General features: G+C 38.1%; 2 protein-coding genes across 2 annotated transcripts; one reads left to right on the forward strand and one right to left on the reverse strand.

The window, feature by feature from the left end:
• Positions 1-1,081: 1,081 nt before the first annotated feature.
• On the forward strand, positions 1,082-14,407 carry LOC137129919 (proline rich transmembrane protein 1B-like). Its single transcript, XM_067509369.1, has 3 exons — positions 1,082-1,368; positions 2,145-2,372; positions 11,877-14,407. The coding sequence occupies exons 1-3, from the start codon at positions 1,228-1,230 to the stop codon at positions 12,021-12,023; spliced, it is 516 nt and encodes a 171-aa protein (XP_067365470.1). The 5' UTR covers positions 1,082-1,227; the 3' UTR covers positions 12,024-14,407.
• Positions 14,408-18,113: 3,706 nt separating this feature from the next.
• On the reverse strand, positions 18,114-26,382 carry sdha (succinate dehydrogenase complex, subunit A, flavoprotein (Fp)). The gene is made up of 15 exons (XM_067510592.1): positions 26,242-26,382; positions 25,691-25,774; positions 25,224-25,385; positions 24,924-25,067; positions 24,498-24,662; positions 24,246-24,394; positions 23,945-24,069; positions 23,037-23,205; positions 22,708-22,903; positions 22,064-22,235; positions 20,412-20,530; positions 20,139-20,250; positions 19,876-20,006; positions 19,509-19,622; positions 18,114-19,379 (listed from the first exon to the last, which is right to left on the reverse strand). The coding sequence occupies exons 1-15, from the start codon at positions 26,302-26,304 to the stop codon at positions 19,293-19,295; spliced, it is 1,992 nt and encodes a 663-aa protein (XP_067366693.1). The 5' UTR covers positions 26,305-26,382; the 3' UTR covers positions 18,114-19,292.
• Positions 26,383-26,424: the final 42 nt, after the last annotated feature.

Genomic DNA, 26,424 nt, shown 5'->3' on the forward strand with positions numbered 1-26,424 from the left:
TATGAAAACATTTTTTAACTTGTAGGTTTTGTCCGTTATCTGTAAAGTGGACTGTTTGTTTGCGTTGATTGTCCCTCCACTGACCCCTTTCCTCTGGAGAAGCTGTGGCGCCGTCTAGTGGGCACTTACATGTTTTTTTCCCCTATATTCTGAGGCCTCCAACCATCAACTCTTTCTTCATAGATAGACACACACACACACAGACGGAGAAGAGAAAGTGACATTGCTGTTTCATAATTGTGAAACGAGGAACATGCCTTTTCTGAGGTCATATTTTTATATTTAGATTTAAACATTAATGATTTGGTCTCACTGCTACTACTCACTGAACCTCATTACTGCAGGAAACATACAAAGACTGTAGCACCTTGTTTTCCAGTTAATGTCGGTGTAATGGCGCCCCCGTAAGAGACCCGACATCGCCTGGGCTGGACCCTCCCTCAGAATGTGTTGAATCAGTGTGGTGAGAGACAGCAGCATCAAGTCGACTATTAGTAGCCAGAGTGGGACCGGAAATCACGGGTAAAAATAAAAGTCTAAACTATTGGCCGCCACTGGTGAGACACTGTTTCTTGTTGGATTTGTTCGGGTCTCACTATTTTTGGTCATCGTAGCATTGATAAAACAGCAAATCCAATGGTGGTCTAAGACTTTTCCACAGTGCTGTAGCTATTTTCAGCTTTTTTTTTGGTAAAACGTTGATTATGATTATTCTACTTGCATGTCCTTCGGTGTCTTGCATTCAGAGAACAGCCTGTAACTCAGACAGTTGTTCACCTCAAGCTTTTCATTGTTGGAAAAACTCACAAATTCTCCTGTTGCCCAGACACCGCACTTTTTGCCCCTAAGGTTAAAAGCCCCGCTCTGTTATTTTCTCTAATATTTTCCCAAGACCTAGGCTGTTTATATTTCTTGGCGTCATCGCCAGTTTTCATGGAAAGATAATCTCAATGTAATTTATGATATACTGTAGTTTTCGAGGCATTGTGCACGAGCGATATCTGCGGTGCTTTAAATTTGAAAATAGTGACTTCAAGGTTCCTCTTTATTCGGTTTGACTTGACACTAATGATAAAATCAGCAAAGCCCGTACTTTGGACTTAGACACTGTGAGGTCTTCAGGAGGCATTTACCTTCAAACGCTTGACCGGTGAAAAGGGAGGTTTTTTCTTTTGTTTAGTTTTTTCGTTTAATTGCTACAAATAAAATCAAGCAAATTGTTGCATTATGGACCCCAGCAAGTCTGCGAGCTCTCCCGAATGGGGTGGTGAGAAGTCCTCCATGGGACAGGCGCCCCCTCCGCCCTACCAAGACAACCCCAACCTGGGGTACCCTCAGGCCGGACTGGGATACCCACCACAGGCCCAGGTAAGGAGCCCGGGCCTCTAAATAAATTTTGTCTTTTTTGTTGTTTTTCTTCCATTAAACATTCTTAAAAAGAAATATTTTATATTTGCCGAAATATTCGAAGATTTTTTTCCTTTTAAATGCAAACATTTACAGCGTTTTCTCAATTTATTTTAATAAATAGATAAGGTTTCTTTTGTGTTTATTTTACTTCGATCATTTCAAGACCCAATTTTAAATAAAATAAATTGTTACTGCAGATTGTGCTTTTATAGCCTATTAGGCTGTGAAAACTAAATATTTATCGTAAATAAACATGATATTTAAGTTTTTCACTTTTTATAATGCACTTGTCAATAGCCTAATTGAACTTGCTGAGATAGATTTAAATAAAATTAGTTTGAATTGGAAAGGTTATAATGAGGATGATAAACCCAGTAAGTCCTGTGTTGCAAAAAACTATTCAAAAAACTCTGTACCTTAACAAAATAGAGCCATCAGTTTTCTTGATAGAGTTAAAACCTGCCAGAATTACAGTTTTAAGATAGTTTTGCCTTTCCTTTAAATGTTTATTAATTGCAAGCCAGCAAGACTTGTTTTTGCACAATCGAATACACAGTTTGTTCATTTGGTCTGTGGCCAAATTGTTGTTGTTTCATTTGTCATCAGTTTACTGGATTCCATTCTCCACCCGTACTTTTGGCATCCACTCCAATTTTATCTCACTGCACACAGTAGCATGTGACGTGTTTGCCTGGAAATGAATTTGAATTGTATTTCATGTCTGTGACCTGCAGGGCTATCCACCTCCATCACAGTTTGGGGGTGTTGGGTATGGACAACAACCATACCCCATGGGTCAGCCGTACCCAGCACAGCCAGGCGCCATTACTGTCCAGCCCGCAGTTCTCATGACTCGAGCCCCACTGGCTCAGCCTCTCAATGACTACTTGGGCTACTCCATCTTCACGATGCTGTGCTGCTGTCTGCCTCTCGGAATCGCTGCCCTCGTCTATTCCATCTTTGTAAGTTTAATTAACTCACAGTCAGTTTCCTCATAATCTATTTCATACATGTGGAATCCCTGAGTACATTTTCCCCAAACATGATTCCAGTCATTACATGAATGTTCTGTTAGTAGATTGTACATTCAATCCTACAGTTCAGTGCACAAATCACAGTGCAGTAGGAAAATATAAACTTCTCCCACTAGGGTCTTCTCATTGGTAAATGTACGTTTTGGCATGTGAAACGAGCTGCAACATGATGAAATTGGTGTTTGCAGGGTTCAGTTTACAGTGCTTGTAAATAATTAATTTAGTCCACAGTATAATCTGTTTGTGTGTGTTTAAGGCAGAGCCAAGTTTGTAGTGAATGACTGTTACTGGAAGGGGCGGAGGATATAGAGAGAATCCTGGATGTGGGAGGAGTGAAAATGGGTAGGGTGGAAAAGAATTGACAGTTATTTTTTATAGTGCCGGATATTGTGTTAGATCAGAAGAACCCTGGCCTGAATACTACATGTTTTTTTCATTGCTTTTGACCAGAATTATAATTTACCTGTAATTTGACTGTAGCTTGAAACGTGTGTTTATACAAGAATCTTTTGAAGGTGCAACCTGGCTGCACTATTTAGATTGATTTAGGTGAATTACTTTTAAAAAGGCCAAATACCTTTGCAATTACTTATTCACAGTTGAATATTTGCAGTTTTTGTATTTGTAGTATATATGTATTTACAGTTATATATTTGTAATTCATTCATACTTTGTAAAGAGCTGTTTTCAGTTTGACTTTAAGGACATTTATACTTACATTTTCATCAAAAAAGTCGAATTGAATTGATCTCAGCTTGTTGCAGTGGTAAGGGACTGCTCACTGTGGCATACCTTCTGTAGCAGCAAATGCTTAACTCTATTTTTAGGCTTACTTCATTTAGCTTCCGGTAATTACCTTTATGTTTGAAACCACACATTTTACACATTGTAACATACAACCACGCTGTCTGTACCACACTGTACATATCATACCTGCCTTTTACCACACCGGTATTTACCATTGGAGCACAGGATACTCTTTTTATTGATTGGAACCTAGTTGAAGTATAAAGGGTAAAATCCATCAAAGAAGCCATCTGTTACTCATTTGTGGTTGTTTTCTGTCTCTAACGAGACCAGATACTCTGTCTCTATAGCTGAGTCTCAGTCAGCAACTGTATATTGGCCTCTGGTCCTAATTCTATTATAGTAATGAACAGATGCTGTTTGAGGCCCACAGATACAGGCGCAGGACTGAGCGAACTACGCCCTGAAACAGGGATTGCTAGAGCAAACTATTTTAAGCCCTGCTTTATTTGTATGTGCCTACCTGTGGGGTACTAGATACATCTTTCACACGCATTCACATGAATAACAGTTTGGTTGAGTATCAATTGACACATGATTATCAGGTCATTGTTTGAAAATAAATCTAGATAAAGACATTTTTAAATTACCTTGACTTTTAAAAACCAGTTACCAACAAAAGTTATTTAAAATACAATTGCATTCTTACTGTAAAAGTAAAATGAGCTGATAGAAGTTAAATATGAAACTGCTTGAAGTGATCCAAATGCAGGTCAAAAAGGCAGAAATTACTAAGTGTTTAGACAACATGTACTTCCACGCATAGAAAGCTGTGTAAAATGATGTCAACAAACTTCACTCAGTGTGTTTATATAGACCATCTGGTCCAGTCTTGCAGTCATAAAAGCAGAACAAGTCATCTTGACCAGTCCTAGCTCATTATAAGGGAGGATGTTGAACATTCCTGTTCTGCACACTTTTGCTATATATTTTAGCCAACATAAACAAAGAGTGTTAAAAATGTGATTAGCAAAAATTAACCTGAGTCAAGGTCAAACCTTGTTTGACATTTTAGAGAATGTGTTAGCTGTTAGCAGTTCCTGCTTGCTTTGTTACCATGGGTGTACATTCAACAACTACTGGACAACAACTACTGACTGCTTATACGTACTGTAGACATTTTGCTTAAATTTGGTAATTATGGGTTACGCTCTGAAGTTAAAGGAGAGCTTTATTTATGCAATGGTTCAACAGTGGTATGGATAGTTGCACAGTGAGGATACCACTTTCAGTGGGAATAGGTGATTTCAGCAGTGTGTGTATGAGGTCTGGGCATTCTGATTGGAGAGGCAGAAATATATTGCTGCATGGCTGAAAGGGTTCAAATACATTGCCAGACGATGTCTGTTAGAATGAAGGATATTGCCTCAAAGTCCCCTTATCTCTATGTGACACTGTGATCAGCCTATCTCTCTTCTCCACTGTAAATGCTGTAGTTGACAGGCCTTATCTGGAGCTAGATAGATATATCAGTTTACATTATTTAGTGAAATGCTTTAAATGAATGCTTTTATTATGTTGTGAATTTTATATTAGCATAAAATTAACTATTTAAATGTGATTGTTTTAGACCCTTGTAGGATTTACGTTAATGGCTTAAAACAAATTACTTATTATTCTGGGTTGATCGAAAGAATGGTTCAACAAAAGTACACAAAAATGTAGGCCTTAACGGTCGGTAGTTTCTAATGGAACTACCTCCCTTGATGAAAGGAACTTGAACACCCCATATAATAAACTGTCAAATCGTAAAAGTGGACATCAAGTGGCTAGTCAGATTTGTAGTATTTACTTAGACAGGAATCAGTAAATTCTTGATGTCAGATTGTATAGATTAGGACTAACCGTAGATTTCTGTTTTTATCTTTAGCCAGTTTTACATAATTTTCTCAGATACAGTCAACTGCTTCTGTTGACAGTGCTTATATTCAAAAATGTATGTTGTATTAAACTCACTATAGTATTTGTACGTTTTGTAATCTGAACTGAAACTTTAATGTTGTTTTGTAGTTCATATTTAAAAACAAATTGAATCTGTCACCTTTAACATGCAGCGCTATTGCTATTTCTGCTTTGCGTTCTGCTGTTCACTTTGCTGAGGCCTTCAGCTGACTAACACACATTCTCAGTCCATCTGAGGAATCACTGATCACTAACATCACAACCCTTTGAGCTGCAGTTACAGGAAAGATCCCACACGTTACTACGCCTACTGTTGCATACCAGACTTCACCGTGGCAAATTTTTGTGTTGACACCCCCAGTATTTGAGTACAGGGATTTTTACTAAAGAATTTCTCCCTTTACAGCTTAGACCACATCTTAAATCATTAATGAGTAAAGGCTGGTGAACAGGCCTGTCAAGAAGAATAATGAGTTCAAAGCACAACTTTACTGTTCAGGCTCAAGGAAAACCCTAGGTTTCATGTGATAGGTTTCATCCTTCCCAAACTTTTCATTTCTTTCTAAACAGTCAGTTACTCAACCTGTACTTACTATAAACCTGTTTCGCATACGTTTAGGTTTTGCAATGATTCCAACATATTTCGCAATAGTGTAACCCATTCAGACTCTGTTCCTCCTCTGTTGCTTTTAACATCTGTCTCACATCCTTATCCTTTATGTGTGAATATATCACTTCCTCATAATAAGTTAATATGAGTTATAAGTTAAGATGATTTCTTAAGAAAACAGTTTAGGCCATCAGATTTGGAGGATCCTAGCTGCATAATTGAGAAGCAGAGCAGTGTTAAAAAAAACACGAGTGAGTGTTTCAGAGTCACGTTGCCTGAGTTATGTGCTGAACAGTCGATGATGTATTTTGTTAACCACTGTTAAACAAAAGTTTACTGCTCTCTGACCGATACACCAAATCATGGCATCACTCATTCAGTGCACAGCATAAATGTGGAGAAGATAATACATTAAATTTACAGTTGGCAGTCTGGGACGAGAACAAACAATGAGGCATAAAGGGTATAAAGCTGTGTACATTTTGTATAACTTGGCTGTTGTGTACACAGCTGTAACCGTCTGTAGTTTCCGGCTTGGATTTACACACTTTTGACCAACTATCAGTACTAACACTTTGAAATGAGATCTGTGTCAGCAATAAGGACCCAGTGTCAATAAACCTATTCCTTTTAAAGTAGTTTGCAATCTGTACTACACTGAAGAATAGCAATGCTGAGGACTACAAAAGGGCCAAATATGACCTGCGTAGATCTATTAGGGATGACAAGAGACAGTACAGGCAGAAGCTGGAGGGATTTTATGACAGCTCAGATCCCAGGCACACGTGCCAAGGTCTACAACACATCACGGACTGCCATCACAGGAGCAAGGGAACCATCACCAAACAAGCCACACTGCCAGATGAACGGAATGTGTTTTATGCTCGCTTTGAGGTCCCAAGTGAAGACCACCAGAGGGGACCGGTGACCTAGGAGAGTACGCAGAACACATCTCTCACTGATTCATCAGCAGAGGTGTGTAAGGCCCTAAAGAAAATAAACCCAATCAAGCACCTGGTCCAGATACCATTCCTGTCTCTGTTCATCACAGCTGGTGAATGTGCTTGCAGACATCTACAACCTGTCTCTAGCACAGGTTATTGTGCCAACCTGCTTTAAATCCCCCACCATCATACCTATTGGTAAGAAAACAGTGTGACCTGTCTCAATGACTACCAAACTGTGATGAACAGCTTTGAAAGGATTGTGATAGAAATGATCAAAAAAATCCATTCCAGAGACCGTTGACCCATTACAGTTTCCATACTATCAGAACCGCTCCACTGATGATGCTATGAACACCGCCATTCACACATCTAGAGGGCAAAGACATCAACAGAATCCTGTTTAATACGGTCTAATCATCCCCTACAAATGAACAGAGAAGCTCCTCCCACTTGGACTGACACAAACCCTGTGTGACCCAGTGCTGTAACTAAAGTCACAACTGCAGCTACACTTCCTAAGAAGACTGAGAAAATTTGGGATGCCGTGCAGGATTGTGATTGTGATTGTGGGGCTGTAAGGTAGAGCGGTCATCCACCAAACCCGCAGGTATTGGTTCGAGCCCCGGCCTTTCCGGTCACATATCTGAGCCCCAACTTAGTTGTTCCCGGTGAGTTTTTGTCTAAAAGCATAGCAGCTCCCCCATCGGTGTGTGAGTATGTGTGTGACTTTGAGGGCCAATGGGTGAATGAGAAGCAGTGTAAAGCGCTTTGAGTGCTAACAGGTAGAAAACAGCAATTTCTATAGGAGTGTGGTGGAGAGTGTGCTCACCAGCTCCATCATATTCTGGTATGGGACCAGCTCTGCACAGGACAGAAAGACATTCCAGGGTGCAATTAAAACTGCACAGAACATAGTTCTGTTAGCCGCTAGTGCCTTTTGGCCTTTTGCAAATAAAAAAAAAAAGAGAGTTAATAGTCAAAGTATTTTGGACTTTCATCAAATCCACATCCTAAACACCAGACACAAGACACAAGCAGTATCATATTTTAGTAGTCTAGTAGTAACAGTAGTAGTAGTAGTTCCATTCAGTGAATAATGCACAATAATGACTTCACTCTCAGACAAAACTGTCTCTTGTTGCAGTATCGCAAACTACTAAAGCGAAATGGAGGCACTAGACATGAGATGAAGTATAGAGAGATGCAGAAAAAGATAAAGAGTGGAAAGAGGAAGAATTGCTGGAATGAAAGTGATAAATAGGCTAGGGTGTGGAAGGAAGTGACGAATAGAGAGAGATTTAAAAAGTGAACATTGTTTGGGAGAAAGTTCAAGCTGTCCCCATTTTTGGTTTGGGTTTGTGTCAAACTGTGGGATTGTGTCACTGTGGGATTTTATAGCTGGAAGCCTGAATAGTAATGGAAACAAGAGAGTGGAAATAACAGACATGAAGATAGGGATGGGTGGGGAAATCTGGATCTGTCTGGACTCTATCTTACCTAACATTCTCTCAATAGCATTTTGGCCACTATGGAGAAAAGAGCCAAAGAAAAAGTTCTTAGCTTTTGTTGCTCTGAGTTGTTGAAAAGACAAATTGACTTAATGTTGCTATTAAGTTTAAATTTACAATGCATTACTTTTAAATCTCCAGAAAATGAGACAAATGTTCTGTCTCATAGTCTTTTGTCAGGATAAGACATAAGCACCCTGTGTCTCTAGCACCAGGCCCCTCCTTATTTTTCTGATAACAAGTGGTCCTTTGTTTTCCCAAAACATCCGCCTTTCTCTACAGTTTAGTTCTTACTGACAGTAGATGAGCATCCAGATAGTAACTTTGTAATGCTACGAGTAGCAAATCATTATAAGTTAAAATCCCCTAAAGGGGAAGTATAAAAAACATTTTCCTTCACAATAGGTGAAGTTGTGCCAGAAACTCCTGCTTTGCAAAAACGTTTTTCCTCCAAAAACATCGCTTTCATTTAGAACAACACAGCTAAGGGCAAGTATCATTCCAAAGCTATTGTTTACTGTTGCTTTACATGTTAACATTAATGACAGCAACCACCCTAGTACCTTTTCAAACAAAGTACACCACGTGACAATCTGTACAAACGAAGAGGGACAGATGTGAAAACAATTCTCCACCCCAAATTAAAAAGAGATGAAGGATAGGACTCGCATAAGACGCATGTCAAACCTTTGTAAAGTAAACAGCTGTGCCTGGAGAGTTAATCTGAAAATGTGCACTGTTATTCCCGTCTCCTCCCTCTCTACCAAATCAGGATCTCACTTCTTAGAGGTAGAATAGTTTGACTTATATTTTACTGCATCTCTGCTGTGTACTTATTATATACACCTAGAAATGTTTTATGCTAGCAGTTATGGATTTACACTGCAATTTATGTGGGGACATAAATGTTGTTTTAATATTTGAGTTACGTTTTTGTCCTGAATTTCATTATTATTAAAAAATGTTTTTTTTTTAGATGCTAAAAGTTCTATTATGTCTACTAGGTGGTGCCTAATTTTCAGTGTGCGTCATTAGCTGACCCTTTTGTTTATTGAAAACAGTTTCCTGCAGTGGCTAAAAACAAGATTAAAAAGAGCATAGCTGTGGGCCAGGAGGTTAAAATAAAGAGAGCAAAGATGCTAAAAAGGTCAATAGAGTTGAGTGGAACGAACAAAAAAATATTTTCCATGGGGTCATTCATGTAAACAAACCTTTTACATTACATATAGTAACTAGATTAATTGATTGCCATACAATTCCCCTTATCCTCCCTTTAAACACTTTCACGCCTGGCCTGTCATTGTCAGTAAACACTATCCAGTGTCCCTCAGTGCTAATAACAACATGCAGCGTTTATTCTGGGGGAGGGACCACCACTGAAGGCAAGGCTTAAATAAGTCAGTGGTGATTCTTGAGCCCTACTTAGGACCTTGGAAGCTCATTTGAAGAACGTTATATGTCGGTAAAGATTGTGTACTAGTTAAGTCATGTTTTTCTTCACTGTCACTTTTAACACCATCAGGGTCTCCCTAAGACTGAAGAACCTACTTAGATTTCTATATAACAAGAAAAGTTTCCATGACTCAACTCAGGTTAAAAAAGCTGAACTCCCTGAAACCAGCTGCAGCCTCAAGGCTTGAGTTACATTTGTGTTTTAACAAATTTCTTTTGTCATTGTAAGCCTACAAAAATGTGTGTGCTAAGTGCAGAGTGTGTGGCCGACAAAGTGGCCAAGCAGGATATGAAGATGCACTCTAGCAGCAGCACTGCAGGAACACTTAAAGATTATTTATATTCACTTGAATGGACCTGAATTTACATTACATTATTATTACATTACTGAAGCTGCTAAGATCATTTGATACTGTCCCACCAGCAGTACGTGGGATTGCATCTTGAGTACACATATCTGTAATTTCTGAGGACATGCATAACCAGCAATCCACGGCTACACAAGGGCGCAAATTTGCATTGGCCTATGCGTCATTAACAGCAAGTATATCTGGGCAGTTAGAGCAGGGAGAGTGGGGGGTGGGCCGAACAGGGCAATTACATATGCAGTTTTAGGAAACCTGAAAAGTTAAATCTAATTAATAAGGTTATTATGCAATTATGGAAGCATGATTTGTATTCCCATTTTTGTGGTTTTATCTATATAATTCTATTTTTATCTGAAGTTTTTATCTTAGAAGGTGTTTCAGGTTTTCTCTTAAATAAATGAAGATTACTTGAAATAAACAAGGCACAATAGATAGACTAATAGTTAGAATAGAATCAAATCTCATTTCATACCACAAAAAATATGCTATGTTAACTTGTGTTATCGTTCATATCAGTCAACCCCCCCCCAGCATAGACTTTAACTTTGGCATGGAGCGATTGTGACTGGTGTCAAATAACAGCTACCTTGGTGTAAAGGAGAAACCAAAGACCCCACACATTAAGCATATTTTAAGCATTGCCAAAGTTATAATGGCTCCCATGAGAAATTGTACTGTGAAGCTGCTGGAAATTGACTTTCACTTCCTGCACCTGGCATTTAACTAAGGGGAAGTTGTACTGTATGCATGCAAAGTGAGGTCAACTTGTTTCTAGTGGTTTTGTGACTTTGATTTCACTTACGGTACACTTTCAGTTGTACTGTCATACAGAAAATACTGTAGGTTTGCAGTGGATGTTCTGATTCAGTTTGTGGGCACAGAGTGCAGCTTCACAAACAGACAACCAACATTGGTGCCATGTGTCTGCTCTACCCCATTAGGACCCTAAAATGAATGGTGAATACCAGCTGTGGTTGCCACTCGCAGCTGAGCTGAGAAGTATTCTTTTTTCTGCAGAAATATTGACATGTTTTTCTCTGTAAATTCAAACAGATTTTAAGATCTTGTGAATGATTCGCCTTAGAATTCAGTCAAACACATGTTCTAATTTTCAGTTTTAAATTTTAACAACATTAATGTCAAGTGTAATACCGTTACTGTTTTTTATAATATACAACAAACCTTCGTAGCAATGGCAGTCCTTGTTTTAAAAGCAGAACAAATATTTAGTTATCCCTGCCCTGTGAAAGTGCTACAGTAAGAGTTCACATATAATGTATCTTAAGTCCTAATTAAACCTGCTTTGTCATTTACATTTTTGTAAAAAAAACAGTTCCTCATGGATGGAGTTGAAGGGTGTGTAACAGGAAGTGGAAATAAGAGACTGTTTTTATAGGTCAAGGTTGTGTAGTCTGTTGGTTTCAACAGGTTCACCTCTGTTGCTGCACATGCATCAGCAGAGGCAATAGTGTTGTCTATGCCAATTTACGGCTTCTTTTTTTTCTGTTGTGATATTAAAGATATTAAATTCTTGCTAACACATGATTGTGTAAAGTAACCTGCCGATGTTGCATAGTTGAGAACAATTCTAATTTTCTACCTTTAAGCAGTTGTAACTGTTGTTTTTACAGGACTTTCATTCTTCACATTCATCATTCAGCCCCTACAGACCCAGATAGTGGGTCTGATCCCCCAGTGGGTAGAGACCAAAAACAAAGCTGAAAAGAAAATGAATCTCACTTTTATATTAGTAGAAAGGTTTCAATGATACAGTAAATGTTATTTAGTAAGATCCGGATAATCTCATGATATAAAATGTAATCTTTTCTCATCTTCAGACCCGTGAGGCTAATCGTTCTGGGGACCAATTAGAGGCAGAGCGGAGCAGCAGGATGGCCAGGACACTGAACCACGTGGCCCTAGGAATCGGTATTGGCTTCATCATCCTCTACATTGTCTACGCTGTGGTACTTGCTTCTCGTTAAATATCTTTCGAGTCCCCACAGTCTTTTTGCATGAGACATCCAGAAATGGGAAACATTACTAGGCATTTGAAAAAAATGTTAAAGCTACAATTAGTAACAATATAAAGGTAAAGGAATCTCCATCAAAGTGTAGAGTAACCACCACCACTTTCTAAAGAAACATAAATTTTATTTGTGTTTGTAATTTGCTTTGTATGTTATCCTGTGTGCAAAATCCATATAGTTTTGATATGTAAAACATTTTGATGCTTTAGGAGCTTTTTGAGTGTAGCCGCACCATGCAGTATGTGATACTGTATGTCAGATCGGAGTGTCGATTCATTTCTCCAATTTAAAGAAACTAGACCTATTCAGTGTTCTGTTTGTTAAGAATTGTTGAGTATATATTCACAAATTATAATCCTACACATAAAAATACAAACATTTAGCCTGTTTGTCACATAAGGGTATCTGACCTACAAAGTAAGAGTCCACACTACAGAACACTCATCTCCTCTTTTTCCAGTCTATTTTCCTCATTTTTATTCTAGCGAGACATTCACAGTTACATAATCACCAGGAATTTATCAGTTTACCAGTGGAGCCAGGATGGCTGACATGGGCAGTGGCTTAATTGTTTGCTCTAGTTCACTTATTCTGAAAGCTGTTGTGTGTTATGTATCATGGTGTGGATGTTCTTTATCATTAAATGTCTGTATACTCTTTTCAAGCCAAAGTTGAAAATGCAAGATTTTGCAGTATACCAAATGTCTTTTTAAATAAATTTTAAGTATAATGAGAGAATAAAATGCTGTGCTGTGTTATCCATTTTGATAACCTTTTCAAATCACTGCCAGAGCGTCATTTGTTTCAGTATTCAGCGTCTAGTTGAGGAATATGTTTCTTGTTGATAGAGATGAGAGTCAAAAGGCATATCTTTCCTGCATAGAGAGACTTTGTATACAAAATCAAACTCTCCCTAAGGTATGTGTGGGAGAGCCAGTGTTTTTTTTTTTTTTACCCAGAAATGGATTCACAAAAGACATTTTAATCCTTAGAGAGGAAATGGGAAAAAAATAGTCAAAGATGACACAGAAAACTGACGATCTCTGATTCGGACGAACACCACATGATCTCCATGTCTGTTAGGTCACTTTCCACTTTACTGTCAAGTTTCCAAGTAGTATTTCTAGTTATTTCATTAACGTGTCCATTTGTAAATTGTCTTGGCAAAAATGTTTCTATTTGATGGAGATTTTTACTTTGTCATGACATTCTGCAAGCACCCTGTGTCTCAAGTAATATACAGTATGTTTGAAGTTCAGACGTAGAAGCTGTTTCAGTAATTAAAGTGTCAGTACAGATTTTTTTATAAGATAATAACTCGCGAGTCCCCATGAAATATAACCCTTCTAAGGCCTTTACGGTAAATGTTTAAATGTTTGTCTTACAAAATTTTGGCTTTCCCAGCTCCACCCTCTTCCTTCTTCCTATTATTGTGACTAATTTTATGCCCCCTTTTCTTTCCTTTTTCAAAGCTCTGGCCAGACTTAATACTCTTAATCGGACTCCAAGTGTCCTCAGTCTTCTTCATCATCATACTCGCCTTCCTAATCTTCTCTTTCTGTTCCACATCTTCTTTTATTCCATACTTTTCTTTTTTCTTGTAATTTCAAACCTGCCTCTTTTTTCATATTGCCCTTTCATATCATAGGTATCATTTATCATGGTGTCATTCGTCATAGTGTCATTTACATTCACAAAGCCTGACATGTAAATGGATCACCGACGTGGGCAAACCTGTCCTGCTAGATTTGGGAGGAAACAAGGAGACAAAACTATGACCTACTTACCTTTATTCTATCTAACACTGTCAGTAGTCAATACAGTGTCTCCTTTTGCTCCTCTCTACATATTCCTCCCTACAGTCTTTACCATCGTCATGGTGTCCACTGTCACTCGAACATCTCTCAACTTCAAACTGACAGCATATTTATTACTCTAACACACTGCATTTCTATTAACTGTCATATTGGTTTTAATGAAATTGTTATTATTTTAGACATATAACTTCATTAAGACACCCCCCCAAACTATGATAAGGCTTAGATGACTACAAACAAACGTATATTTTCTCCATTACGTTTGCTTGGGAATGATGTATTAATGTAGCAATGCAACTGCTCTGTTCTCATTTGAATTGTATTAACAGCCTGTTATGACAGTTTTGAGGAACAGATTAACAGACAATTCTATGTAAAACAGGTAGTGATCAGGCACAGCTTATTCACCGTTATGTAGTGCTCATTTAGATTTTTATCCAATTGAATGTATTATTTGGGCTTTTTTTGCTCACGCAAAATGATTGTACAACATGCATTTTTAATAAAAAGTTAAAGTTTTAATTCTTTGGGGGTTTTGTGAAAACACACACATAAAGGGCTTTTGGTTAAAACTGTCCCTTTCCAGGTTTATCCTTTTGCAGACGCTTGGTCATCAACTAGTTTCTGGCAGAACTGGGGTTGGAAATTTGCCCACGCTTCTTGGAACAATGGGTGGAGTAATGTAATTTAGTTCAGCTTGAAGAAATCGATTCTGGAGCAGAAGCTTCTCTTTAGGAAGTTTGCATTTCTGCCTCCGGCAATGCAAAAACCACTCGGCTGACGCTGGTGAGCCAGCAGGAACTAGCTCATGGCAGACCTGTGCCACAATGGTTCCTGGGTTGTACCTGGTCAACCGAACTAGTTTCCTCTCAACTGAGTGGGACAGTTTGGGTCTTCTTCCAGACATGGGAAAGTGACTAAAACTCACAACCTAACTTACGAATCCACAAATGTTTGAGCTGATGATGTTGGATTCTGCAGCTGCTCAAAAATGTCTCCTACAGACATTCCTGACTTGTGTAAATCTACCATCTGCTTTCTCAGTTCTGCACTCAGCTCCTTTCCAAAACACATTGAACTGCATATTGGTCAGTCCAAATGAGTGCTGCCAAACAAACCTTTTTACGTTGGCACGGAGTCGCTACCAGCTGTAGTCAATCATTATCACTAACAGGAAGTAAAGAGGCCTTGGGCTTGGCAAGTTAAAAGACATTCCATGAGACATTCCTTTAGTACCACTGAAAGAATATTGTGAGTGGGTGTATGTATATTTTTATTTTGGAAACACCACAATGAATTAAACTTTATGCTCCAGATTCGTTGTTTTTTCTCTTAAAGGTGGATGCACTACAATCATTCTGCCAGTAAACAAATAATTTAAAGCCTAATATTGCCATGATAATTCTGTTTAAGTGTATGTAAACTTTAGACTGCATTTGTATATCTATTGCAAGGCCCATATAGGGGCAAACATAGCAATATAAATGCCATGATATGTAGCATTAGTCTTCCGCTGTGGACATACAGCTCAGTGCCGTAGTTAAAGTGAAGTCTGCATTAACTTGTACTTGTACAAGTATTATAACATGTTCCAGTCAGGCCCCAGATTCTGCAATCATCTGCCAAAGCAGATCAAGTAAGGAAACCCATTCTAACCTCACTGTATCTATTAGTTTGTCATACTTTTTATACATTGTGCTATTTTACTCCTTTTTTTAAACCTCATGAAAGCACTTTTTTACTTGTTTTATTGTTTGTTTAAATAAAGAATTAGACCTTTATTATTATCTGCTCTGAATGCAAGTATTCATCATGTATTGTTTAACCTTAGTGAGGTTCTGAAAATGCAGAAGTCCCTCTCTCTTGGGATGTGCACACATTCACAAAGAGGAAGAAGCAGCTGTGGTTGTACCAATTTGACACACTTACAGCTGTTGAAATGTACCACAACGTTTGTGTCTTTGGAAATATTAAAAAAATTGTGACTGAAATATTCTCATATAGATGAAAGATGTGTTTTGCTCTCCTTTGCTTCGTGGAACTTTAAAAAAGCAAAATGAAACGAGGATACAGACTTTTCATAGGCTTCTCCTGTTTTATTAAAATACTATGATAAAGACAAGAAGATTTAGTGGCCTTTTTAAACAGATTGAGTGCTTTAGGATTGCTGTGTTTTCTATTGGTAAAACTGAAAGTCCAGTATCAAGGATTTAGATTGTGGGTAGGTTAACCATGGACCCAACCCTAAAATAAGTGAACTCACTCAACCATCAGAAACCCCCAGCCACCTGTCAAATGATTTCTAAAATGCAAAATTATGTGTAGACATTAGAAACAGAACAACCTCCCTCTCTGCTTAGACATTGGAGAACCAGCTCTTCTCTGACTATCCCAACCTGACATTAGATTGACTCTTCATTAGGTCACTACTACCTGTGTGATGAATGTGTTTGTCTTCATGCAGCCTGTTCTGCTTCATAGTGCTCAGTTGCCAAGGCCTGATGAAGATGTGAAACACTGGTGAAAATTTGCATGGAGCCCTCAATCTATTCTTGCCAGATCTTAACTTTTTGATCCTAACTTCAATATAAGTGCAATAAACAACATATTAGGTAGAATATAGTATGACAACTAGATAGCTCACTGACAGCAGTTAGTACAACAATAAAAACAGAATTTCCTGTTTCATGGTTAATCACAGCACCTTTGTGATCACTTCTACTCGTCTGCGGTGGTTGAGGTTACTGGTGCAATAACGTGTTGCCTGTACAAAACAAATCCTACAGTGCTGAAATGGACAGTGAGTAACATTAGGCTTAGAGAATAAATCATAGGTTCGGAATTTACCTATTCTGTAAGAGTGTACTTTTTTAGCAAATATTTAATCTTAACCATGATCAGGCATTTGACACTTCTCCACCACTCAGCTGATCCTGTCTAACCCAATTAAAGACACAGACATCCATTCAACAAGTGTTTTTTATCTTTCCCTAAATTTTCTGTCAATAGCCTCAATGCCATATGGCGGTGACTTCTATTAAAAGTTAAACTACTACTAATGTTTGGTCTGTTTTTATCTCCACCTTATTTGTCTCACCTCACATTGTCAAATGGTTTCAGTTTACATTATTATTTAGTTAGTTATTACAGTTGCTGTAATATGTCCTTTATCAGAATAATAAGGTTTAATGTTTAGGCTGCGGCTGTGACATGAGGTTCACCAGTGACAATTCAGAACTTCTTGGCGGACAAGTAGCTTCTGCTGCCTCCTAGCGGCAGAAAAAAACAGGCACTGTACAAAATAAAAACTAGAAATCCTTGCTACTTAAAAAGGACCCCAGACTCTGTGTAAATATGAGCAGTCTCAAGTTTGTACACATTTTCTCAAGACCTGTTTTTTGTCCTTATTTCTATTGTTTTACCTTTACTTTTACTTTCTACTGTTATTTACTTTACTTACTATTAGTGAATAAATCAAAGATATTAAATAAGAGATAAATTACAGAGCAATGTCAAAATCATTTAAAATAAAACTAATCTAACAGATTAAAAAGCAATAGCAAATTAACCTGTTTAAAATGTGATCAAAGGGAGGGCATTGTTGTAGTCCAACGTGTTGGTTTTAAAAACACTGATCAGCCTCAGACATCACTCACAGAACTCCACTATGACAAAGTTATCACATCTTATTCTTTATTTTTTAATTTTAATTTTTCATACTTTATGGGTCTTAAGTTTGTGATCCTGGGAGCAAGATAAAGACAAATTAGTTTGCATATGTTGTCTACACTTTATTTAACATATGAATACTCTATGGATAACAAAACCAGAATGTTTTTCAAAACGGACAAAAAGAAATAAATCACGCTTTCCCCAATTGAGGACAAAATGAGTAAATTTGTTAAATACTTCAAGTAGCAAACCTGCATCCTTCACTTTAAATGCTAAACCAAAAACTCAAACTGCTGTGTGAGCTTCACTGACCCTTAACAAAATCTATTCTTTGAGTTTAGTTTTCAGAGAAAGCAATGGCCACCCCAAGATGTACTGAAACTAGTGTCTTGACAACTGAGACACAAACATGTGACTAAATTGGCTGAAATTTCATTTTTTTAAACATTAATAGTAAGGACTGATTAACTGGATAATACATACAAATTATCACAAGTAAATATTTTTCAAAGACATAAGGGCAAAGTAAGGAAGAAAATACCTTCTAACAAGTTCATAAAGTATACTTTAACTTGCCATGTTTATTGTACATTTATTCAATATTTACATACTTAAAACTGAGGCTTAAAGGCGACGTGCATTAAAAAAAAATGACAATCATCATCACTTTACTTCAGAAAGCCAAAGCAGAGACATTTTTATTCAAGAAGCATTTAATGTACTGTAAGAAATAGGAACTCACAAGAAGCTGAGCTGCAGTGCTGCAACACATCAACTATTCACTATTGTTTTGTTTTTAAGCTGTAGGGGGAAATATTCTCATTTACACACTCGTTGAGTATCTTGGGACATAAAACGGCCAGCTCACAGTGTGAAAGGTTACCAGACCGTGTTGTTATCGCAGGAGAACAGGAAGGTGGAATCAACAAGGTAGCACTGAACAGATAATTCTGGTTTATTTTAGCCCAGCAGATTTCCAATAAATGTGAGACATTTGTGACTTAATGGGATGTTCATACACCTTTTGCTGCTTCCCACATTCGTTTCGGTTTTCTCAATGTGTCAGATGTGGAGAGTTGTGGCCACAAAAAAAAATGATCCTGTTGTTTTCATTCCTCTGCCTCCATCCTTTGAGATTCTAGCACTTGATTTGCTCTAGACTCTGATACATAATATAAATCTGAAATGAATCATCCTCGTGAAAAGATATAATCCAATATTGAATTCAGTTTTTACTGGTATAAGTATAAGACGGTGGAAACACCTCACACATATAAACGAATGGATTAACATGCACAGTACCAGGTGTAGATGCCTATAAGTCCTTTCTGTGTTGGCTTCTGATCAGACTCAGATGATTTTTAAATGATTCATGTATAAAAATAAAATAATATATTTTTAAAAATCAGGATTATTTGGAAAGCTACAGGGGGCTTTGCACTGGTGGCCTCAATATACACGGTTTAGTAATTGTTACCCAATATCTCTGCAACGGACGGGATGGGTGCAATTTTAGTGTGATCCCTAGAGCCACATATATAAGAGAAAACTTAAAAAGCTTCAAACAAACCAGAATTATCCTCCAACTATTCTAAATGATTACAAATGTGCAACCAAAGGCAAATTTATTCTCAAAATGTCATCTTGATTAAAGGAGAATGTAGTTAAATGAATATCCCCTGCCTGGATAAGATGGGTGTGAGAGGAGATAGAGAGGAGTGAGAAAAAGGAGCTCTTAGTAGGAGCGGATGGCAGGAGGGATGTGGGCACAATCCTGTTCGTCCAGTGACCTGTCAATAACAGGGCGGTACTTCAGGGTCACCTGTTATTGGACAAAAGCAAAGGTAAATATTAGATATATGCCATTTACCTAGCAAGTATGGAGACTGGTATCCTAATATCCTCCTTTATGCATCAAAAAACACTGAACCCCTAACTTAATCCTGAGTACCTTGCCAGTTTTAATGTCCACATAGGACAGAGTGTGTTTCCTCCAATGCTGATCAAAGGGTTTTTTCTCCTGACCCTGCAGAGGCTTGGAGTAGTCGCACTCATCAACACGTTCCTGGAATATATATAAAAAAAATAACAATGCCAGAAGGGAGACTGACTGTAATCAAGACTGAGAAATTAAGAGTTGCTTAATGATGCAACCATCAACAGATACAACAAGAAACAATTTGCAAAACAGATCAAAAAATAGTGAAACAAAAAGTAGGAGAATGATGTAAGGTAAGCAAGTAGGAAAAATTGGAGTAGGAATAAATCCAAGGTAAGATAAAGTGACATATAAACAGCTAAAACATATTGAAACTGACCTTGAAATCCTCTCTTGCGTGGGCTCCCCTGCTCTCCTTTCTCTGCTCAGCTGAGTGGATGGTCTGAATGCCATTTAGCATCAGATTCTGCAGCTCCAGAGTTTCCACCAGGTCTGTGTTCCACACAATGCCTTGAGAGGAGAAAGACATTTACATGTATTTTATAATTCACAATATTTTAAGTAGTACATCTACTGGATGTTTTTGCAGAAAGGGGCTGAGACCACTGGAGCAAAAGAAAATAACCCAAAATGGTATATTACCTCTGTCAAAAGTCTTAATGTCATCCAAGGTCTGGTAAATAGCATCCATCTTGTCACATCCCTCCTTCAGGACAGAGCCAGTGCGAAACACTGCAGCATGGGATTGCATGGTCTGTAGGGAGAGGTAGGACGAGGAGTGTCATTTATACACCGGATCCACACAAGCTAGATTATAATGTGAGAGACTTCAATAGCACTCAAGAAGAGCAGTAAGACACAAGGTACTACTAAAGCTGAGACAGCTCTTAAAAACTGGTCTGATCAAATGTGTACCTTCTGCATGTTGAGCCTGATCTCAGATGTTCTCAGGCTTCCATTGGCAAACCTCAGCTTGTCCAGGTTGGCCACAGACTCCTCTCCTGCACTGGGCTTCAGAGGGGACAGTTTCTCTCCTAGAGAAGAAAACAATGTCAGCAATGAAGCAACAATAGTAATTTCCACTGAAACACCAAAGTCAGCAGAAATCTGGAATTTTGTAGAGCATTATAATATTTTAAACTATTAGTCCTATTAGATCAAACAAGAAGGAGAATTCTGTTTTCTTTCCTTCATTTAAATGAGAAATTACTTTAACTCTGTCATTAAAATAGAAAATTTTCAATATAGACTTATTTATGCATATTATTTAGTGCATCATGCAGTTAGGTTCATAAATATTAAAACAGTGATAAGTTTTTTGGCGCATGCCCTGAGTACACCACCATATTGAATTTAAAGTGAAACACTGAAGATGTGATCAAATTTAAGCCTTTCAGGGTTATTTTAAGCAGTTTGACAATAATATGGCACGAGTCGTTTGGAAATAACAGCCATTTTCATACACACACACCCATTTTTAGTGACTCAAAAGTAATGGAACAAACTAACATTACAAACAAAAGATATGCCTTTAATATTTGGCTGAAAATTATTTGCAGTCAATAACCTATGGACATGAGCAAATGCTGCTTTTCTTCCCTCAAGACGCTTTGCTGGGCCTTTACTGCAGCTGCCTGTAGCTGCTGCTTGTCCCTGGGTCTTTCTGCCTTCAGTCATGTTCTCAATAAGTGAAAAGCTGCTCTACTGGGTTAAAAATATGTGACTGATTTGGTTGTTGAAGAATATTGGATCTCTGAGTACTTTCATTGTATGTTTTAGTTTCATCAGTCCAAATGATTGTACTGTAGAACCGGGCAGACATTTATAGTTATTTTCTGGTTAAATATGGCCCTACTTTTCCTGAGCATTTCTCATTTGCACCTTGATGTCAATCCTCTGTTTACATCCATGAAGCCATCTCTCGAGTGTAGACTTTGACTATAAAACAACTACTTCCTCAAGAATGCTCTTGATTTGGTTGGTTTTGTGAATCTTTCTTCTTCACCATCAACAAAAGTCTGCAGTCATCCACTTTAGTGGTCTTCCGTTGTTTTTGTAAGCATTTTCCTCTTGCCAAGATTGCCAGTTAATTTCCTTTTTAAAATAATGTTGTATTGGCCACTCTCAGTGTATTTGCTTCCTTTGTGGTGGGATTATTTTCATTGTTCAACCTAAGGATGGCCTCTTTCATTATGTTGTGAGTTCCGGTCAACAGTTAGCAAATGCAAATGTAACACTCAGAACCAACTCCAGGCCTTTTATCTGTTTCATTAGTCATGGAGTACTGGGGGCACAGGCCTCGCAGACGTTTGTTACATTAATTAAAAGCCACCATAAACGGAGGTGTACTTGAAAATGGCTGTAGGTCCTCAATGATTAATGCTGTACTATTGTACAAACTCCTTAAAAGAATGCTGAAATTCTTGAATTCACTGAGATCTTGAGTTTTTTATATTAAATTCAATTTTGTGGTATCAAAAAACAAACAAACAAACAAAAAAAACTTATCATTGTTCCAATATTTAGAAACCTCACCATACACGGAAAATAAAACATAGGGTCTTCACCAGGTTTGTGTAGCTCTGCGATGCTAAGGGCGCAGGCTCTGCCAAACACCACCAAGTCTAGCAGTGAGTTGGCGCCAAGCCTGTTAGCACCATGGACACTGGCACAGGCAGCCTCACCACAAGCGTACAGTCCAGGAACCACCTTGTCTTCTCCATTGATATGAGTGATGACCTGATGGACAGAAATTGAAGGATGTGTGTCACTTTGTTGTGGAAATGAACAAAGGTAAACTATACACTGGCAAGGAAGAGTTTGCTATAACCTACACACACACACACACACACACAATATATTTTTGGACATCTTTTGTTGGTTTTGATCAATAATCGCAATCACGGATCACAAAACAAACAAAATATGAAAAACAACTAAATTGAAGAACGTAACTGTTGTAATATTCTCAGTGATGGCTGGGCCAGTTCAATCACCAGATCTTAACCCCATCAATCCTGTGTTGAACTAGTTAGAGGGATGAGATGGGAACACAGCAGACCTTTTAGGAGTGTTGTTGTAATTGGTTTGCGTGTTTTTGTGTGGTTTGTGATCTATTAACAAATTATTATTTGAATAAAACCAACAAAAGATAAACTGTGTAGATGTTTCCAAAGTTTTTCCTGCCAGCATGTGAATGTAACTTATCTACCTGTCCCTTGTAGTTTGTGGGTATTCCACCCATATTGTAATGGACAGTGGGAAGGACGGGGATGGGCTCTTTAGTGACGTCAACTCCAGAAAAGATCATGGCCGTCTCTGAGATACCAGGCAGCCTTGCAGCCAGCTGCTGAGGTGGCAGGTGATGAAGCTGCAGGTATACATGGTCCTTCTCTGGACCAACACCCCTAAAGAAATTAAGATTGATAGGTTTGCTATGTTATTCCACTCTTTTTACTTTGAAAGCAGAAAGCCTCAAATATTTTCTGCACAATCTTACATCCCACACAGACACACATATTTATATATTTTAGTCCATACCTGCCCTCTCTGATCTCTATAGTCATGGACCGAGACACCACATCTCTGGAGGCCAAGTCTTTGGCATTGGGTGCGTAGCGCTCCATGAAGCGCTCTCCCTCGCTGTTAATAAGGATCCCTCCTTCACCACGACAACCCTCTGTAATCAGGCAACCGGCCCCATAGATCCCTGGAAGGACATGTATGTCATGAGGAAAGTCTGTCCTACTCAATTTGCTAAATGTACGAGATCTGCTGTTCTTAAGCAATATTGTATTTGATAATATGATATGTATTATATTAAATATTTTACATATTGAGAAACAAAAATTATATTAATGTCTTTGCATTAGTGACGTCTATTTGTGGAGCTTGTGGATATGTCCGATCTTACACAGAGAATGACTCAATTATTTGTATGTGAAATACACCATTCTGCCCACAGGTGGTGGTAATAATATCTCTGTTTCCCATACAGACATTTGGAACACAGACCAAATTGACTGAAATGAAAAGTCCTTTACATGTACTTAAACCAGATGTTATTGTCCAGTACAGTACATAGGACAAAAGAACATTGTCTAAAGTAATGTCCAGTAAAATTTAAAAAAAGGTGAAACAAAGAATTGCATTTACTATCAGACATTAGGACAAAGAGTTAAACACTGTGAGTTTATCACACCACTGCAACTAGGCTATAAAAATAATGGACCTTGATCTGTCTTCAACAGAACCATTACTAGTTCGAATTATTATAAGTTATTTATTATAAATAATCTAAGGATGTCTTATAAGTAAAAATTTTTCGGCTGTGGAAGTTTCAAGCAGTTGTCTTTCAAGTTAAGACAGATGTTCGCTGCTTTAAAGCTTCAGAACTAAAATTACTGAATTATAAAGGTTTACTAAGTTAATGAGTTTCTTTTTCTCACCAGTAGGATGGAACTGTACAAACTCCAAGTCCTGACAGGGTAGACCAGCTCTGGTCACCATTGCAGTTCCATCTCCTGTACTAGTATGGGCAGATGTGCAGCTGAAAAAGGTTCGTCCATAACCACTGAAAAGAGAGGTAAAAGTCATTTATCATAGGTCAAATTTTGTTTGCACATCAGAAGACATTTCTTCCCTGCATTTTACATACACTCTTAAATTATGGTAATTGGAGTTAAAAGTGAGGAAAAAGTTTTCAATGTATTTTGTAATGTATTTGCAAGCCATAAGTGTGATATGTACCCAGTAGCAACAACAGTATTCTGGGCTCTAAAACGGTGAATAGATCCATCCTCCATGCAGAGAGCAATGACTCCTTTACACTCTCCATTTTCCATCAGCAGGTCCAGGGCAAAGTACTCCACAAAATAACTGGTGTCATAACGAAGCGACTATAGAGGAGACCAACAAGTCAACCAGATACATGAAATATGAATCTTCTTGATGGATGGACTGAGTCAAATAAAAAGATCTACAACAAGCATGTGGACTTACCCGTCCATAAAGTGTGTGCAGTAGAGAGTGTCCTGTCCTGTCTGCTACACAGCAGCAGCGATGGGCCTGGCCTCCTTTTCCATATTTCAGGCTCTGACCTCCAAAGGCTCTTTGGTAGATCTTCCCATCTTCAGTGCGACTGAATGGCATGCCAAAGTTCTCCAGCTGGGAAAATGTTACACAAAAAGAGTAATATGAGTTATTAAGCTGCTATTATTGTCACTTAATCCTTTGTGGCATAGCTTATTTTAATGGTGTGACTAAAAAATAAAACTTAATTACTTAAAAAAAATATATAAAAACATGTATATACCTTTTTTTAATCGAGCTTTAATAAAAAGTACTATCGCCACTAATTTAGTAATTTTTTATTTTATTGAAATTAAAATTTGCAGTCAAGGTCTGTGTGTCTGTGTGAGAACTTGCCTCTACTACTGCAGCAGGAGCCTGCTCTGTCATGTAATGTATAGCATCCTGGTCTCCCAGCCAGTCAGATCCCTTAACTGTGTCGTAGAAATGCCACCTCCAGTCATCATTCTCCATGTTCCCCAGAGCTGCATTGATTCCACCCTATGAATCAGGTTGATATTCAACTATAAAATAACAATGGTAAAGCAACAAAACTACTGCTGACGATGTTTAGGATTTACGCAACACATTAGTGTTCAAAGTTTGATAAATACTAGTCTGTATACAGTACACATCAAGCATATTTTATTGTTATACCTGTGCAGCAACAGTGTGAGATCTGGTGGGAAAAAGCTTGGTGACACAGGCAGTGTTAAAGCCAGCCTCTGACAGGCCAAAAGCTGCTCTGAGTCCTGCTCCTCCAGCTCCTACCACCACAGCATCAAATTCATGATCCACCACTGGGTACTGAGTAGATACCTAAAAATAATAAAGGAAAATGTTAATCTGGGGTACACCCTGAACAGGTCTTCACAGACATACAACCATTTCAACTCACAAATTAGCCTAACAGGCATGTCTTTGGACTGTGAGAGAAAACCGGGGGATACCCCACCCAGTTACGAGGACAACAAGCAAACCGCCCACAGCTGGTGAGTGGATTTGAACATGAGACCTTCTAGCTGCCTTCTAGACCTTCTAACCATTTCCCCACCGTACCGCCCTACTACTAATTGCAAAAGGGTAAATGCTGACCTACATAAACAGATAAAAATGTAACTCACATCATCAGAGAGTTTCACATTTTTCTTCTTTCCATAGATGGAGAAGTGAAAATTCCTGGAAGCCTGAACTGCAGCAGCAGGGACCTAGCAGGAAAAATGATAAATAAGAAAACATACATCTTTTTACGTTTCAATAATGTGACAGATTATAATTTAATAATTGCCTATGGTTTTATTATAAAATCGTTTCTCCTTAACGTAATTATTTACATGTAATCCTGTAACATTTTGCTAGCTAGCATCCACTTATTAACAGATAAGCCAATTGGCATTTATAAACAAGCTGGAATACATCATGTAGACCATTTACAGAGCCATAAATACAATTTACAATGTGCAAAAAGGGAGGCGTCGTTGATACATCTAACATTTTATTAGTGTTACAAAATAGCTCTTTTGTTATGGTGTCACATTGAAACCCTCCTTGACGCGTTACGCAAATCAAAATGCGCCGGCAGTACAATTGTATCAACGTAAACAGTAAACCAGGATACATAAAAAAACAAATATAGATAGGGAAATATTATAATGCAGTTTTTGTTACTACTCACCGCTTTAGTTTTATATAATATCCTCTTCGAGAGGAGACGAGAAGCAACGCGTACACTCGCCATGTTGTCACTAGAGGAACAGTTTCAGCAACACGGCGGAGGAATAGATATTATGTTGCACTGGACAAAACCAACTTCGGAAAACAGAGGTGTCAATTACGTTACGCAAATTGTTTTCCTCAA

The sequence above is a fragment of the Channa argus genome, chromosome 7, assembly GCF_033026475.1.
Source record: "Channa argus isolate prfri chromosome 7, Channa argus male v1.0, whole genome shotgun sequence".
NCBI lineage: Eukaryota > Metazoa > Chordata > Actinopteri > Anabantiformes > Channidae > Channa > Channa argus.

What these genes read in the sequence shown, in the direction of transcription:
- LOC137129919 (XM_067509369.1), top strand. Translation starts at nt 1,228, where the DNA reads ATGGACCCCAGCAAGTCTGCGAGCTCTCCCGAATGGGGTGGTGAGAAG. An exon ending in GATACCCACCACAGGCCCAG is followed by an intron (nt 1,369 to 2,144) that starts GTAAGGAGCCCG and finishes TGTGACCTGCAG; the next exon opens with GGCTATCCACCTCCATCACA. An exon ending in CCCTCGTCTATTCCATCTTT is followed by an intron (nt 2,373 to 11,876) that starts GTAAGTTTAATT and finishes TCTCATCTTCAG; the next exon opens with ACCCGTGAGGCTAATCGTTC.
- sdha (XM_067510592.1), bottom strand. Translation starts at nt 26,304, where the DNA reads ATGGCGAGTGTACGCGTTGCTTCTCGTCTCCTCTCGAAGAGGATATTA. An exon ending in CTCCTGCTGCAGTAGTAGAG is followed by an intron (nt 24,663 to 24,923) that starts GCAAGTTCTCAC and finishes ACATTTTCCCAG; the next exon opens with CTGGAGAACTTTGGCATGCC. An exon ending in AATACTGTTGTTGCTACTGG is followed by an intron (nt 24,070 to 24,245) that starts GTACATATCACA and finishes CTCTCTTTTCAG; the next exon opens with TGGTTATGGACGAACCTTTT.